The sequence below is a fragment of the Silurus aristotelis genome (genome assembly GCF_946808225.1).
Source record: "Silurus aristotelis genome assembly, chromosome: 20".
In the NCBI taxonomy this organism is placed as follows: domain Eukaryota; kingdom Metazoa; phylum Chordata; class Actinopteri; order Siluriformes; family Siluridae; genus Silurus; species Silurus aristotelis.
In genome coordinates, this window is record NC_139593.1 from 4,405,087 (window position 1) to 4,422,351 (window position 17,265).

The 17,265-nt window shown below is 45.4% G+C and overlaps 1 protein-coding gene across 2 annotated transcripts in view; it reads right to left on the minus strand.

Annotated features, from left to right (window-relative positions):
• Nucleotides 1-14,669, minus strand: part of tsc2 (TSC complex subunit 2) — a 34,121-nt gene extending 19,452 nt beyond the window's left edge. Inside the window, exons 1-26 of one of the 2 annotated variants that reach the window (XM_083522706.1) lie at nucleotides 14,477-14,663; nucleotides 13,218-13,384; nucleotides 13,005-13,091; nucleotides 12,547-12,657; nucleotides 12,172-12,319; nucleotides 11,476-11,593; nucleotides 11,332-11,380; nucleotides 11,086-11,211; nucleotides 10,585-10,658; nucleotides 10,269-10,395; nucleotides 10,040-10,183; nucleotides 9,721-9,858; nucleotides 6,074-6,177; nucleotides 5,790-5,871; nucleotides 5,524-5,679; nucleotides 5,272-5,382; nucleotides 4,800-4,922; nucleotides 4,595-4,701; nucleotides 4,359-4,512; nucleotides 4,140-4,262; nucleotides 3,896-4,030; nucleotides 3,578-3,767; nucleotides 3,379-3,472; nucleotides 2,919-3,021; nucleotides 2,631-2,725; nucleotides 1-74 (exon numbers count right to left, since the gene is read on the minus strand). The exon at nucleotides 1-74 is cut by the window's left edge and continues 55 nt beyond it. In XM_083522706.1, the coding sequence (XP_083378832.1) occupies nucleotides 1-74; nucleotides 2,631-2,725; nucleotides 2,919-3,021; nucleotides 3,379-3,472; nucleotides 3,578-3,767; nucleotides 3,896-4,030; nucleotides 4,140-4,262; nucleotides 4,359-4,512; nucleotides 4,595-4,701; nucleotides 4,800-4,922; nucleotides 5,272-5,382; nucleotides 5,524-5,679; nucleotides 5,790-5,871; nucleotides 6,074-6,177; nucleotides 9,721-9,858; nucleotides 10,040-10,183; nucleotides 10,269-10,395; nucleotides 10,585-10,658; nucleotides 11,086-11,211; nucleotides 11,332-11,380; nucleotides 11,476-11,593; nucleotides 12,172-12,319; nucleotides 12,547-12,657; nucleotides 13,005-13,091; nucleotides 13,218-13,352 (2,908 nt within the window). In that variant the 5' untranslated portion in view covers nucleotides 13,353-13,384; nucleotides 14,477-14,663. Of the gene's footprint in view, nucleotides 75-2,630; nucleotides 2,726-2,918; nucleotides 3,022-3,378; nucleotides 3,473-3,577; nucleotides 3,768-3,895; nucleotides 4,031-4,139; nucleotides 4,263-4,358; nucleotides 4,513-4,594; nucleotides 4,702-4,799; nucleotides 4,923-5,271; nucleotides 5,383-5,523; nucleotides 5,680-5,789; nucleotides 5,872-6,073; nucleotides 6,178-9,720; nucleotides 9,859-10,039; nucleotides 10,184-10,268; nucleotides 10,396-10,584; nucleotides 10,659-11,085; nucleotides 11,212-11,331; nucleotides 11,381-11,475; nucleotides 11,594-12,171; nucleotides 12,320-12,546; nucleotides 12,658-13,004; nucleotides 13,092-13,217; nucleotides 13,385-14,476 lie in introns of both variants that reach the window. The other variant, XM_083522707.1, reaches the window with a different exon arrangement.
• Nucleotides 14,670-17,265: the final 2,596 nt, after the last annotated feature.

A 17,265-nucleotide genomic window follows, 5' to 3' on the forward strand; every position in this document is an offset into this window, starting at 1 on the left:
CTGAGAGATCTTTCAGCTCTTTAACGGGCGAGTTAGCACTTTGGCTCTGCTTCGCCACTTTGGCAGTTCGGAGACTGCGGTAAAGGGGCGTGACCACCGTTTTCAGGAAAGAGAGGAGGGCGGGACGGGGTGGGGCAGGGCAGGTCGGTCCAGATTTTGCACGAGGGGTTGCGTCAGAACGGGTCCACAACGAGGTCGAGGTCAAGGGTGGAGGAGGTGGTGGTGGTGGTGGTGGCGGCGGCAGCCAATCAAAGCACAGGGATCAGCAGCGTCGATGATCCCAGAAAACCACACCCACCACACGGCCCAATCAGAGGAGGAGGGGGAGGAGCCAAACAAGGAAGTATAAAAGAAACAATAAAAAAGTAACTTGGTCAGCAGAACAGACTAAACAAAGGGGACAGGAAATGTGTAGAAAAAAAAAGGAGAGAGAGAAAAAATACACAACAGAGCATCAAGTACACAACTTTCAATAAAAAAGAAAATTAAATGAAGAATAAAAAAGAGACGTATTAATAAGAACAGAATGCAGAAATCTACAGAGGGAAGAAAAAAGCAGATTTAGCTGTGATCATTCTTTTAAAAATCAACAGTACGGCACAACAAAAAAGTCACAGTGAGAGACGGGTGTGTGTGTGTGTGTGTGTGTGTGTGTGTGTGTGTGTGTGTGTGTGTATGTATGTGTGTGTCAGTCAAGAAGAAAGAGATGCAGCGAATAATAGCATGACACGAATCACCAGGAAGCACAACAGCAACCTGTAGAGTTGGAACAAATGAAATCCAGACCGTGTCCTGTCCCCTGCCAACATTCAGTCCAACATTCTGTCTGTCGGTCCAACATTCAGTCCAGCATTCAATCTGTCCAACCTTCGTTCCAGAATTCTGCCTGTCCAACATTCTGTCGGTCTGTCCAACATTCAGTCCAGCATTCAACCTGTCCAACATTCTGTCTGCCTGTCCAACATTCTGCCTGTCCAACCTTCGTTCCAGAATTCTGCCTGTCCAACATTCTGTCGGTCTGTCCAACATTCAGTCCAGCATTCAACCTGTCAAACATTCTGTCTGCCTGTCCAACATTCTGCCTGTCCAACCTTCGTTCCAGAATTCTGCCTGTCCAACATTCTGTCGGTCTGTCCAACATTCAGTCCAGCATTCAACCTGTCCAACATTGTCTGCCTGTCCAACATTCTGTCTGCCTGTCCAACATTCTGTCTGCCTGTCCAACCTTCGATCCAAAATTCAGCCTGTCCGACATTCAGTCAGAATTCTGCCCAACATTGTCTGTTTGTCTATCCAGCATTCTGCCTGTCCAACATTTAGTCAAACATTCATCACAAAATTGAGTCACAACATTAAATCATATCTAATGCAGCGCAGCTTCCAATCGACTGATCAGAACATTGGAAAGGTCTTTCGTTCCTCTTGTTCCAACTCCACCAGCAACACAAACAGAGAGAGGACCAACAGAGACTAAACCACAGAGATGCAGAGGGAGAACTGGGTGAAGACCAGACCACGGGATCTGTAAGGGTTACCTGCGACTAACCAGTTAGGACCAGGTTGCTATGGTTACCAAGAACTGGAGTTGGTGATTATGTAAGATGATGGAGATGATTCAAATTATTATCAGGAACAACCAGCTACGTGACTGAGACAGGGGAGAAGGTCATGGTGGGGTACAAGAGGTAAGGGAAGGAACGAGGGAAGAAAAAGGGAATTTAAAATAAAATTAAAAAAACTATTTTTTTTCGACTGGTCTTTGATCCTGACTCACAGTCCGGTCAGTCACATGGAGCAGACGCTGAGCTTCACCTCACCGCTCAGGGGTTTTATATTAAAGAGTTTGACTGACAGCCAACAGGACCAATTAGAACACAAGGATGAGGACCAGGTGGGTGGAGTTTACAAATCAGTCACATGCTTGTATAAACTTAAAAAAATAAATAAATAAATAAATAAAAATAAAATAAAAAAATAAAAAAAAAATTGAGATGTGATCGGAGATGAAACCTGGTGCATGTACATGCGGAATATACCGAAATTTACATCATACCAGAGACAGAACGCGATTATGAGATTTAATTATATCTAAACATGATTTCCTCCTATTACATACACTATACCACCAAAAGTTTGTGGACACCTGACCTTAAGATTGCAACATGCTCCTTTTTGAACATCCCATTCTACATTGAGGCTCTTATAATACGCTCCACTCTTCTGGGAAGATGTTCCAGTGTGTGTGTGTGTGTGTGTGTGTGTGTGTGTGTGTGTGCATGTGTGCATGCGAGAGACTGTGTGTAACTGTTTAACGCTGTGCAAGATTGTTCATGTGGGTATATGTACGTGTATATGCGTGTGTGTGAGAGAGAGAGAGATTCTTTCATGCATTTGGAGTAGAGATATATAGTGTGAGAGAGAGAGAAAATCTGGAGATGGAGAGAATACATCTCAGACGATAAAAGAAAAAAAAAACCACAATGACCAAGTGACAAAAACAACAACAACATGATGATGTCATAACAGTCATCACCATCAGAGACAGTATATAAAACTTATATACAGTGTGTCTCACTGAGGGAGTGTGTAAACATGCACGTGTGTGTGTGTGTGTGTGTGTGTGTGTGTACCTCTTAGGCCTCTCGTTCAGACTGGTGCTTCGTGCCCGGAAGCTGCTCTGCTCGTGCGAGTCATCGAATGGGAGCAGAGCGTTCGATCGAAGACCCTGTGTGTGTGTGTGTGTGTGTGTGTGTGTGTGTGTGTGAGAGAAAGACACAGAGACTACATATAAAACCTTCAATCTACATGCAATCATAGTCATCTTATCATCACACACACACACACACACACACACACACACACACACACACACACACACACACACACACACACACACACACACACACACACACACACACCTTGGTGATATACTGCACAAAGTCTTTCCTGAAGGGCATCCTGCAGCGGATAAACCACATGGCAATGACATGATGGGCGAGAGACACGATGTACTGATTAAACCTGGAGAGGGAGAGGGAGAGGGAGAGAGAGAGAGAGAGAGAGAGAGAGAGAGAGAGAGAGAGAGAGAGAGAGAGTTTTCACACACCTTTATTTATATTACACGATCATAACTTCATCAGTACGTAACCCATGAAAGCCTCGTTCAGTATTTGTGTAAATATAAATAAAGGAGGATAAGGTTCCTCTCCGTTCCCTTTTCAGTGTGTGATCTAGTGTACAATTCCAATCACCTCAATGGAATAGATGGTCGCAGTTTTTGATTCCCCACTGGCTCATGTGTATCATTATTATGCAAAAAAGTATTGGCACCACATTGTGTGTGTGTGTGTGTGTGTGTGTGTGTGAGTTGGGACTCACTTGGAGGGGTTGGTGTAGGGCAGCGAGATGGCAAACACACTGACGTACTGCTCAGCTACAAAATTAGCATACAGGTGAGGCAACCTGACCAGTGCTACAGAGAGAGAGAGAGAGAGAGAAAGAGACACAGACACACACTCATATACAGTTTATAGAAGATTTCTACACACACACACACGGCCAGACCCTCGTCACTCACTGGACAGGAACTCGAGCATGGGCGATGCCATGGCGACGGTTGCCGAGATGTGGGTGAGCTTGACAATGAGGGCGGGCAGAAGTTTGATCATGATGTCAGGCATCTCCACCGTACACATGGTCAGAGCTACAACACACTGCTTCGCACAGCGATAGATCAAACCCGTCTCCAAACACTGCACCAGCTCCCTCTAAGAGAGAGAGAAGATAAAATTTTTCTCCTTCGCATGGAACAATTGGGTTTAACACTTGCTTTTTGAGACTACCTGTGTGTGTGTGTGTGTGTGTGTGTGTGTGTGTGTGTGTGTGTGTGTGTTACCTGTCTGGACTGTTCTAAATAAGAGTGATAGGACGTGAGGGCAGTCAGAACAGGAACCACAGCCAGCTGAACATCAGTGCGAGAGAAACCATCTGGAGTTCGCTTTAACCTCTCAGAGATCAGACGATCCGTCACCTGCACACGCACACAAACACACACAAGGAGTTTGGATATGTTTTACACACAGATACGCGTTACTATTATTATTATGAGAGCTGTATATAGAGTGTGTGAGTGTGTGTACCATAGAGCAGAGGGTAGAGCACAGCTGGTCTACGCTGCATGGTGACGTGAGGAGCAAAACTTTATACTGCAGCATCCACGGCATCTTATCCAGAACCAGCTTCAAAACCTTCCAGTCTGTTTCCTGCAAACAAAAATATGACAGTATGTGTGTGTGTGTGCGGGTGTGTGTGTGTGTGTGTGCACGCGTGTGCCGTTGTGTGTGCGCAGGTGTGTGTACCATCTTTAGACACTGCAGCAGCACACTGAACGCCAGGCTGTAGGGCAGGCAGGCGGTACGAATCGAGGTGGGCGGTGCAGCAGGGGCGGGACTTGCTGATGGTGAAGAAACGCTTCCTGTTGGCTTTTTCTCGGTTTCTCGTTTCTCTGTCCCACTAAAAAAGGGGACACACACACACGATCGTTCTTGTGCAAGCAAATCCGTGTGAGTGTGAGTGTGTTTGTGTGTGAGATTACCCCACATCGCAGTAGCAGTAAGGGCTGAAGCGCAGGAAGCCGTCTTTATTAGGCACGCCCAGCCGGTGCAGCGAATCAGCTCTCATCAACAACAAGAAATCAAAGACCTGAGAAAGAAACACACACCATCAATTCAAACCAGGAAATGAATGAAGGTTTCCGTGGTTACGATGATGATGCTCTGTGACCCTCTGAAAGCTCTGACCTGCAGGCGTATGGAGCTGGCGAGGGCGGAGCAGTGCTTGTTTTTGTGGTGCAGCTGCAGGTGACTGATCAACAACTCGTACACTCGACTCGCATGACTGGCTGGCAGACTGTAGAGCTTACTCTGAACACACACACACACACACACACACACACACACACAGTTAGAGAAACAGATACAGATTTACAGAGACAAGAACATGCTCAAGAAATGGACAGTGTGAAATAAATATAGAATAAAAGAGAAAGAGACGGACAGAGAGAGAGAGAGAGAGAGAGAGAGAGAGAGACAGAGACACACACACACACGCCGAAATAAAGGGAATAGAAATAGAGTGTGTGAAAGAGAGATGGAGAAATACATAGCGTAAACCGAGAGATGGACAGAACGTGATGGACAGAAAGAAAGACAGACGGATAGAAAAAGACAGTGATAAAGAACAGTCTGTTAGATTCTGTGTGTGTGTGTGTACCTGCAGAATCTCTAGCAGCCCCAATACAGCAGTTTTGACGTCCTCCATGGGAGAGTCGGCCAGGAGCTCTCTCTCTCCGTCTATAGAGCACGACACTGGACGACTCGCCACCTACAGTCAACACACACACATTCAAATTAATGGACCAATCAGATTCTAGAACACAACACTGCTGATGATTAGGAGTGTATGCGTGTGTCGACGTGTGTGTGTGTGTGTGTGTGTGTGTGTGTGTGTGTGTGTATATAAGACCTTCTCAATGATATCCAGCAGGCTGTTGAAGTGGTGTGTGTTGCAGCCCTCGGCGAGATCCACCAGCAGCTGCGTGGCCTGTTTACGCACAGACAGGTCCCGGTCCTCCGCAATCTGTCCCAGCTGGGGCAACACCACCACCTCGATTAGCTCCTCCTGCACCACACACACACACACACACAGTAAGTGTTTAATGAGATAAACAGAGCCTTAAAAAAAAAAAAAAACCCAGCAGAACAGCGAAAGATAATTTTTCTTCTGAGAACCTCGTAGAGCTGCCTGTTAGTGCTGAGGACGAAAGAGAGGATGTGCAGCACTTTGATCCTGATCACGCTGCGCGTCTCATTCCTGACAAATGAGTAAAAAAAAAAAAAGAGAGAGAATGAATAAGTGAATCACACAAGACATCCAATAATTGAAAACGGCAAGCGTAATCCCTATAAGTGGGCGTGGTCTGGCGTGTTAGTTGCTTAAAGCGTTGGAATTACAGCATTCCATTAGAAAACTCATCAATTAAGAAATAATTAGGTGCCATTCAAATACTTCAGACCTAAAGAATTTCTCCATGAGGCGATAGAGGCTCTGGATCCATCCGTCTTTAGCGGGATGGATGGACTGGGCTCGGTACGAGATTAGAGTCAGAACTGATGCATCCTAAAACGTACAAACACACACACACACACACACACAATTAACACAAACTGACCGAGTGAGTGATTAAAAGAATAAATGAATGACAGTGATTGAGTGATGACTGAGTGAGCAGCTGACAGACTGTGAGAAACCATGTGACTGGAGAGAGCAACTGAGAGAGTCTGAATTACTGAAATCAACCAATCGATGTGTGACTGAATAACCGAGCAACCGAACCAGCAACTGAATAATTGACTGAGCAACTGGCAGACTGAACAATTAAACAACTGACTGAGCAACGGACTAAATGACTGCTCAGTCAGTTGCTCGGTTATTCAGTCACTCATTCAGTCACTCATTTAGTCAGTTGGTCATATAGTCAGTTGCAGAGTCAGCTGGTTGCTCAGTCAGTTGCTCGGTTATTCAGTCAACCTGAGTGTGCAACTGACTATATTACCAACTGACTAAATGATTGACAAAGACTGAGCGACTGACCGACTGTCTACACAACTGACCAAGTGACAAACTGACTGTCTAAACGACTGACCGAGTGACCGACCGACTGTCTAAACGACTGGCCGACTGTCTAAATGACTGGCTAAGTGACTGACCGACTATCTTAACGACTGACCGACCAACTGTCTAAACGACTGGCTGAGTGACTGACCAATTGTCTAAACAACTAACTGACCGAGTGGGTGACTGAGCAGGTGACCGACCAAGTGACTGAATGTCTAAACAACTGACCAACCGAGCAATCGACTGAAAGACCGACTGACAGCTGGTTGCTCAGTCAGTTGCTCAGTTATTCAGTCAACCAACTGAGTGTGCAACTGACTATATGACCAACTGACTAAATGAGTGACTGAATGACCGAGTGACTGACCGACTGTCTAAACAACTGACCAAGTGACTGATTGACTGTCTAAACGACTGGCCGAGTGTCTAAATGACTGACCGAGTGACCGACCGACTGTCTAAATGACTGGCCGACTGTCTAAATGACTAACCGAGTGACTGACAGGCTGTCTATACGACTGTCTAAACGACTGGCCGAGTGACTGACCGAGTGACTGACAGACAGTCTAAATGACTGACCGAGTGACTGAAAGACAGTCTAAATGACTGACCGAGTGACTGACAGGCTGTCTATTTGACTGTCTAAACAACTGACTGAGTGACTGACCGACTGTCTAAACGACTGGCCGAGTCTAAACGACTGTCTATACGACTGACCGACTGTCTATACGACTGACCAAGTGACTGACCGAGTCACTGTCCGACTGTCTAAATGACTGTCCGACTGTCTAAATGACTGTCCGACTGTCTAAATGACTGTCTAAACGACTGGCCGAGTGTCTAAACGACTGACCGAGTGACTGACTGACTGTCTAAACGACTGACAGACTGTCTATATACCACCGACCGAGTGACCGACCGACTGTCCAAGCACGACCGACCGAGTGACCGACCGACTGTCCAAGCACGACCGACCGAGTGACCGACCGACTGTCCAAACACGACCGACCGAGTGACCGACCGACTGTCCAAACACGACCGACCGAGTGACCGACCGACTGTCCAAACACGACCGACCGAGTGACCGACCGACTGTCCGAACGACCGACTGTCAGAACGACTGTCCGAACGACTGACCGACCGACTGACCGACCGACTGACCGACCGACTGACCGACCGACCGACCGAAAGACAGTCTAAATGACTGACCGAGTGACTGACAGGCTGTCTATTTGACTGTCTAAACAACTGACTGAGTGACTGACCGACTGTCTAAACGACTGGCCGAGTCTAAACGACTGTCTATACAACTGACCGACTGTCTATACGACTGACCGAGTGACTGACCGACTGTCTATACGACTGACCGAGTGACTGACCGAGTCACTGACCGACTGTCTAAATGACTGTCCGACTGTCTAAATGACTGTCTAAACGACTGGCCGAGTGTCTAAACGACTGACCGAGTGACTGACTGACTGTCTAAACGACTGACAGACTGTCTATATACGACCGACCGAGTGACCGACAGACTGTCTATATACGACCGACCGAGTGACCGACAGACTGTCTATATACGACCGACCGAGTGACCGACAGACTGTCCGAGCACGACCGACCGAGTGACCGACCGACTGTCCGAGCACGACCGACCGAGTGACCGACCGACTGTCCGAACACGACCGACCGAGTGACCGACCGACTGTCCGAACACGACCGACCGAGTGACCGACCGACTGTCCGAACGACCGACTGTCCGAACGACCGACCGAGTGACCGACCGACTGTCCGAACGACCGACTGTCCGAACGACCGACTGTCCGACCGACCGACTGACCGACCGACTGTCCGACCGTCTGTCCGACCGACTGTCCGACCGTCCGAACGACTGTCCGAACGACCGACCGACCGACTGACCGACCGTCCGAACGACTGTCTGAACGACTGACCGAGTGACCGACAGACTGTCCGAACGACCGACCGAGTGACCGACAGACTGTCCAAGCACGACCGACTGTCCGAACGACCGACTGTCCGAAACGACCGACTGTCCGAAACGACCGACCGAGTGACCGACCGACTGTCCAAACACGACCGACCGAGTGACCGACCGACTGTCCAAACACGACCGACCGAGTGACCGACCGACTGTCCAAACACGACCGACCGACTGTCCGACCGACTGTCCGACCGAGTGACCGACCGACTGTCCGACCGACTGTCCGACCGACCGTCCGACCGAGTGACCGAACGACCGTCCGACCGACCGTCCGAACGTCCGACCGACCGACCGTCCGACCGAACGACCGACCGACCGAACGACCGACCGTCTGAACGACTGACCGACCGACTGGCCAAACGACTGTCTGAACGACTGACCGACAGACTTGCCAAACGACTGTCTGAACGACTGACCGACAGACTTGCCAAACGACTGTCTGAACGACTGACCGACAGACTTGCCAAACGACTGACAGAGTGACTGACAGGCTGTCCAAAAGACTGACAGAGTGACTGACAGGCTGTCCAAAAGACTGACCGAGTGACTGACAGGCTGTCCAAAAGACTGACCGAGTGACTGACAGGCTGTCCAAAAGACTGACCGAGTGACTGACCAAGCGACTAACCCACTGTCTAAACAACTTACCGAGTGACTGACCAATTGTCTAAAGGACTAAGTAAATGACTGACTGACTGAATGACTGACAGTGACCAACCGAGCATTTGACTGAACGACCGACTGACTGAAGACTGAGCAACAGACTAATTGTCTGACTGGCTGAGGGACAGACTGACTAAACAATTAACTAATTGACTGACTAAATGACCAACTGACTGACCAGCTGAACAATTAACCAACTAAATGAGCAGCGGACTATTTGACCGAATGAATAAACAAATGACAATTTGTCGGACTAAATTACTAAATGACTTAGGGACCTACTGACTGAGCCATAAATGATTGACTGACTGAGCGCAAATGAGCACTTGTGTGCAAGTGACCGTGCGTGTGTGTGTGTTCGTGTAAAAGAGAAAGTTACTTACAGGTCTTCTTTCAGCACATTTTTCCACCAGGCTGAAGAAGCGTTCTGTGGATCCGTGGTAGTCGTTCTGCTCGTAGAGCTCTTCCACCGTGCTCAACAACTCGAACACAATCGACTTGAGCTCAGGACTGCCAGCGTTCTACACACACACACACACACACACACACACACACTTCATACTTCATACTTCATACTTCATACTTCATACTTCATACTTCATACTTACACTTGAACTCAAATTAAATGACTTTAAAACAGCTGTAATGTATATGACCGTGTGTGTGTGTGTGTGTGTGTGTGTGTGTGTGTGTGTGTGTTACCTGGATCTGCAGCAGGAGTCGCTCTATGATGGCCAGCAGGATGTCCCAGGTGACCACTTGCAGTTCTTTTCCGTACTTCTTTATCAGCCGCGTGATGGACAGGACGATCTCGTAGGACACCACCTCGTTAACGCAGTTCATAGCCTGAAGGTCACATAGAGGTCACAGAGGTTGTGTACTAGTTACACTGTAAATGGACAGATATTATATATTAAAATCGCACACACACCTTGTAGAATGAAGGCAGCACCAGTGTAGGTGTGTTTTTCAGGGTGGGGAGTCTGTGAGCGCCCCATAGCGCCATGCCGACAAAGAAAACGGCTCCTCTCAACAGAGCGGCGTCTTCCATATACACCCTGTTAAAACAGAAGTGGGCGGGGCTTAAACTCTTTTAAATACTTGAAGGGAGACAAACAACTCGAGCTCGTATTTACACTACAATTTAGTGCACACACACACACACACACACACACACACACACACACACACACACACACACACACACACACACACACACACACACACACACACACACACACACACACCTTTCCTCCATGATGCGGCACATGGTGTAGATAGCGCTGTGGCCCAGGTGAGTCCCCAACACCTTCCTCATCAGCTACACATAGAAAATATGTTATCGTTTCCATAACAACAGGTCAGCCACAGATTAAGGAAAGGAGTCTCCCACGTAACAGGGTTTTCCAACATCTTTGTTTCATTCTTCACAACCATATTAGTGTAAATGAAGTTATTTTTAAGGAGATATCAATCCAGCATTTGTGGACGGAGTCTCCAGTGTCGGAGGTTTTTCCGAAATTTGTGAGAGAAAATGTAAAAAACGAACAAAAAATAAATAAATAGATCTAATGACCGAAACGAAGCGAGAACAGGATCCAACTTTAATGTGGACAAATGGATTCAATTTGTCATCCTCTAATAAACTGTAATTGTTAGCTGAGGCATAAGAGGAATAAAACACACCATCGCACTTCATCACGTCACCCTGAAGCCCCACCCGCTAATACACAACGAAGCTCTCTGACCTTCCAGCAGGACTCGCAGAACTCCTTCACGTTAACCGTTCGGCACAGCGTGATGATGAAGACGGTCAGGGAGTCGGACGGCAAACAGTTATAACACACGACCGCGTCCAACACCTGCAGAGCTACCTGTAACACACACACACACACACACACACACACACACGATAGAAGAACTGGGTTCCATCCCAGTGACAAGAACATAAAAATAAAAGATGCTGTATTTAATTAATAATTATAGAAATGAACCTCGATGTCTGTGGAGGACGTGGTGCGGTTACACAGCAAGCAGATTTTCCTGTAACACAAACACATGCTGTATTTATTTAGAACCACACAGTGTTCATGTCCTCTGTGTGTGTGTGTGTGTGTGTGTGTGCGTCAGACACTTACTGCACCATCAGTGAGACGTTCTGATCCAGGTAGCAGGAGTTGAACTTGACCAGGTTGACCAGAACGTGCAAGAAATCAGCAGTCAAACCCGTTTCCATCCAAACCACCACGAAAGGAGCTGTGAAGTGCGCACACACACGCACGCACACACGCACACGCACGCACGCACGCACCATTTCAAGTTCATGACACACATTTATTGTCAAGTGGTTATTATTGTGTTCCAGGTGGTTGCCATGACACCCTAGCTGGTTGCTAAGTGGATAGTATGATAACCATACGGTTACTAAAGTGTTGCTAGGCGGTTGCTATGGTGGTTCAGGTGGTCGATACGGTATTCCAAGTATTAGTTAGGGTGTCACTATGGTGTTAACTTGGTTGCTATGGAGTTGCGGGTAGTTGCAAAGGAAGTACAAGTGGTGGATAGGGTGTTGATCATGTTACAGGTGGTAACATGGTGGTTGTTGAGGGGTGTTACAAGTATTTGCTAGAGTGTAGCTAGGTGGTTGCTATGGAGTTGTAGGTAGTTGCAACTGTGGTACAAGTGGGTCGATAGGGTGTTGATGTAGGTGGTTGCTATGGTGTTGCTATAGTGCTACAGGTCTTTGTTCGAGTATTCCTAGGTGTTTGTTGGTATTGTTACGGTATTACAGGTCTTTGTTAGGGTGTTCCTTGGTGGTTGCTATGGTGACCCACCTATCTCATCCTCCAGGTAGGTGACGTCCTTCCCGTTCTCCGTGAGGGCTTTAAACACCCCGAGCCTCTCAGGCAGGTCCTCGTTACTCGGCTGGTAATCTGAAATGATCTTAAAGAAGTACGCTCGCAGAGGACCCAGTCTTTCCCCCTACACACACACACACACACACACACACACACACACACACACACACACACACACACACACACACACACACACACACACACACGCAGTAATGCTGTTGAGCTGCCAGCTACTGAATATATATATATATATATATATATATATATATATATATATATATATATATATATATATATATATATATATATATATATATATAGTGTGTGTGTGTGTGTGTGTGTGTGTGTTACCTGTCCCTGAATTATAGCTCTGAGCAGCAGAAGCACCGTGTGTCGAGCTTCAGGTGGTTGTTCAGGCTGCATCATGTCCTCCACCGCCCTCCATAACGCCTCCACAGCATTCTAACCACATACAGGGTGCCAATACATATGAGCAACCATTACACACACCTAGCTAACAATATCTAGCTAACATGAGCTAACCTGACAGGATTTACACCATATTCATGCTAATCCTTGCTAACATGAGAGGATTTACACCATATTCATGCTAATCATTGCTAACATGAGAGGATTTACACCATATTCATGCTAATCATTGCTAACATGAGCTAACCTGAGAGGATTTTACACCATGTGTAGATTTTTGAGGTCAGGTGTGGGCAGAAAGACACATCCACCATCATGAGAGCTATCAGACATGCCTCTTTTTAAAGAACATTACCCTCAGTGGAGTTATGGAATCTCACCTCCTCAAACTTCTTGGACTTGGCGAGGTCACAGACGTGGTTGATGACCCGGATTCTGTTACTCAACCCGCACTCTGGAGCTAGCTCCTACACACACACACACACACACACACACACACACACACACACACACACACACATTGCAGAACTTTCCATCTCCTTCACAAGAGCCATTTTTCCCATCAAAAGGTGGAACTTCTTCACTTCTCTGACCTTCAGGATGTCGTAGGTGATGATGATCTCTGAAGGCCTGCTCTCATTCTGTTTGGTGGGGATGCGTGGAGTGAGTCCAAACACACCCTTCAGCTTGTCCTTCAGAGAAGATTCCTTGCTGGGCTGCTTGTTCATGATCCCAACGTTCAGGTGGACTTCAAGAGGATCTGAAAATAAAGAAGATATGGACACGTCTAAACTTCTAATACAATCAACCTGACCGGATTCTCTTTCAGAAATATTTCACATTAGCTCCTCCTGATGTTTTTTACATCCATGTTTTTCTTCTTCAAACTTTGACCACAAAGTAGGAGGCCAACAATTGTGTAAGACTTCTTTGGATGATGTAGCATGAAATTCTGCCTTCACTTGCACTAGAAGACCCAAAACCTGTTCCAGCATGACTATACTCCTGTGCACAATACCAACACCATGAAGATCTACCTTACATGGGTTGGAAGATCTCCTGCTTTAGAGCTCCAACCTAAATGAACACCTTTAGGATGGAGTTTTTCATGCTGACTACACCCCCAAGCCATGTCTTGTATCATTTCTGTTTATCAGTACCTGGTTTTACCAAGACCCCTGTGGCTGATGAACAAACATCTCCACAAGCACACTCCAAAATCTAGTGGAACATCTTCACAGAAGAGTGGAGGGAATTAGAAGAGCAAACTGGGACTACTTAATGTGGGATGCGATGCTCAAAAAGGAGCATATAAAATACTTATGCCCATGTCAGCAGACATTTATACCTTTAATACGCTGAAATGTTGAAAAATTATAGTAAAAAAAAAAAAAGTAAAAAAGAAAGAAAGAAAAGGGTGATACAGGGGGCGGGGCCATGTGAGCTTGTGGGCGTGGCTTCTGGTTATTATTCATGCACGTAGGCGAGAGATCTGATGTCACGTGTGCAATTAGTGATCGTGTAAATCACAAACTACTTATTTATAAATTAGACATTTTTTATTTAAATGTAAAATATTTGAGTTGCAGTTTATTTATTTATCCGGAATTTGATATACATTTAGGATTTAAATGCATTCATGCAAAATGTCTGAAATGAGGTGTTTGTTTGTTTGTTTGTTTGTTTGTTTTGCTCGCAACAATATTTAAATCTGACTTTAATACAGGTTTAAACATCAGTCACCCAATGCCTCAATAACTCGTTTTTATGAATCAAATAAACAAGCAGTAAACAAATAAACAATAAATAAACATGCAACAACAACAACAAAACAACACTGAACATTTCTCACCGCGCGGTGGTGAAATACAGAAGATGGTTCATCAAGACTTCTCAGGAGAAACGCTGGACCTTTAAAAACTCCAAATCCGTCCACATTTAATAAATTTCTATGTTTCCAGGCCGTGCAGATCACAAAAACACCCCAAAATAAACCCCCGACTGGCCCCTCCCCCAACCGGAAGTGTTTAACAACTCCAACCTGCACTTCCGGTTCCTATCCTAGTTCACCGTTGTTTTAATAGAAATTACTTATTATTATTTTTTATTATTATTACATATTTGTTTGAATATAAAAAATATGTAAGTACCAAAATAAAACAATATAAACGCGATATTTTACTATATTTATTCATCATTTTCCTACATTTACAGTTAATTGTTCAATAAATGCGGTCTCCATTTTATTGTATTTTATTTAAACCCTTCGGTGTGTCGATTTTAATGTTTTGTAATTTTATCGTGAATTTATCGTGAAAAATATTTTATATCGATTGAAAAAATAATAATTACTTCGACTTTCGCAATTCAACTTCCGGAGTCCATTTCCCTCATGGGAAATGTAGTTTTATATTTAAAAAAAATGTAAAAGAAGACCAGATTGTGTAGATTTTCGTCAGAAAGTAGAATTCTATCTTGTTTATAATTTAATATATATCAGTGGCGGGCCATCAGGGCTGCTGCTGCCCCACCAAGTGTTTATTTACGTTGGAATTTCTATGTAATCAGATTTCAGCCGTGCCGTTACGTGGCTTTTTTTAATATTCAAGTCCATGCTGCTTGAAGATGTTGCTTTAACCAATCAGATTGTAATTTGTGTCAGTCAGAGGCCGTCTAGCAGGCGACCGATAGCCTCCGCATTTTCACATCCTCTGATTGGCCGGTCAGAGAGCGCACTAGTCAGAGCTCGCAACCCGCATCTGTAGCAAACTGCACAAGCTCCAATATATTCATGTGGATTTAATAGCTGTTTTTTTATTCCACAATGACTGACAGAAGAGCAGAAATGTACAAGATGGACTTTTCACTAAGCAGTTGTTACACTTCTTCATGAACCATTTATAATAAATACAATATAAATACAATTATAATTTTCCTACATTTCAAATCTCCAAGAAATGCACTGGAAAAATGCACAGGAAACCCCGGGGTGATGTGATGAGGTAAATATCTTTGCTTCTGCTGGAGATGATGTATGTGGAGGTGCAGTTGTGGCTCCAGTGAAAGGAGACGTGTCGAATCGTGTTCATTGGGTTTCTTGCTTTAGTGATACGTTTATTCTCACTGTATGAGATCCTGTGTGATGCAGCTCTGATCTACTGCGTTACTCTTTAATACTTAATGCGATAAGACTGTGTTTTTAAAAGACCAAATTCAGTAAACACAATAATAATAAAGGATTTTGTGTACAGACAAACTGCTTGGTTGAGTTGACCCTAAGCCACATTGTTTTTTATTTCTGTGGGTAAAAAAAAAAAAAATGCCTAATTAAAACTGATACGGTCATATTTTGGACTCATCTGCTTGTCCGTACATAGTATGCGTTATTATATCTAGTGAGGAAAATAAGTATTTGAACATTCTGCTATTTTGCAAGTTCTTCCACTTAGAAATCATGGAGGGGTCTGAAATTGTCATCGTAGGTGCATGTCCACTGTGAGAGACATAATCTAAAAAAAAAATCCAGAAATCACAATGTATGATTTTTAAACTATTTATTTGTATGATACAGCTGCAAATAAGTATTTGAACACCTGTCTATCAGCTAGAATTCTGACCCTCAAAGACCTGTTAGTCTGCCTTTAAAATGTCCACCTCCACTACATTTATTATCTTAAATTAGATGCACCTGTTTGAGGTCGTTAGCTGCATAAAGACACCTGTCCACCCCATACAATCAGTAAGAATCCAACTACTAACATGGCCAAGACCAAAGAGCTGTCCAAAGACACTAGAGACAAAATTGTACACCTCCACAAGGCTGGAAAGGGCTACGGGGAAATTGCCAAGCAGGTTGGAGAAAAAAAGGTCCACTGTTGGAGCAATCATTAGAAAATGGAAGAAGCTAAACATGACTGTCAATCTCCCTCGGACTGGGGCTCCATGCAAGATCTCACCTTGTGGGGTCTCAATGATCCTAAGGAAGGTGAGAAATCAGCCCAGAACTACACGGGAGGAGCTGGACAATGACCTGAAAAGAGCTGGGACCACCGTTTCCAAGGTTACTGTTGGTAATACACTAAGACGTCATGGTTTGAAATCATGCATGGCACGGAAGGTTCCCCTGCTTAAACCAGCACATGTCCAGGCACGTCTTAAGTTTGCCAATGACCATTTGGATGATCCAGAGGAGTCATGGGAGAAAGTCATGTGGTCAGATGAGACCAAAATAGAACTTTTGGGTCATAAATCCACTAAACGTGTTTGGAGGAAGAAGAATGATGAGTACTATCCCAAGAACACCATCCCTACTGTGAAGCATGGGGGTGGTAGCATCATGCTTTGGGGGAGTTTTTCTGCACATGGGACAGGGCGACTGCACTGTATTAAGGAGAGGATGACCGGGGCCATGTATTGCGAGATTTTGGGGAACAACCTCCTTCCCTCAGTTAGAGCATTGAAGATGGGTCGAGGCTGGGTCTTCCAACATGACAACGACCCGAAGCACACAGCCAGGATAACCAAGGAGTGGCTCTGTAAGAAGCATATCAAGGTTCTGCCGTGGCCTAGCCAGTCTCCAGACCTAAACCCAATAGAGAATCTTTGGAGGTAGCTCAAACTCCGTGTTTCTCAGCGACAGGC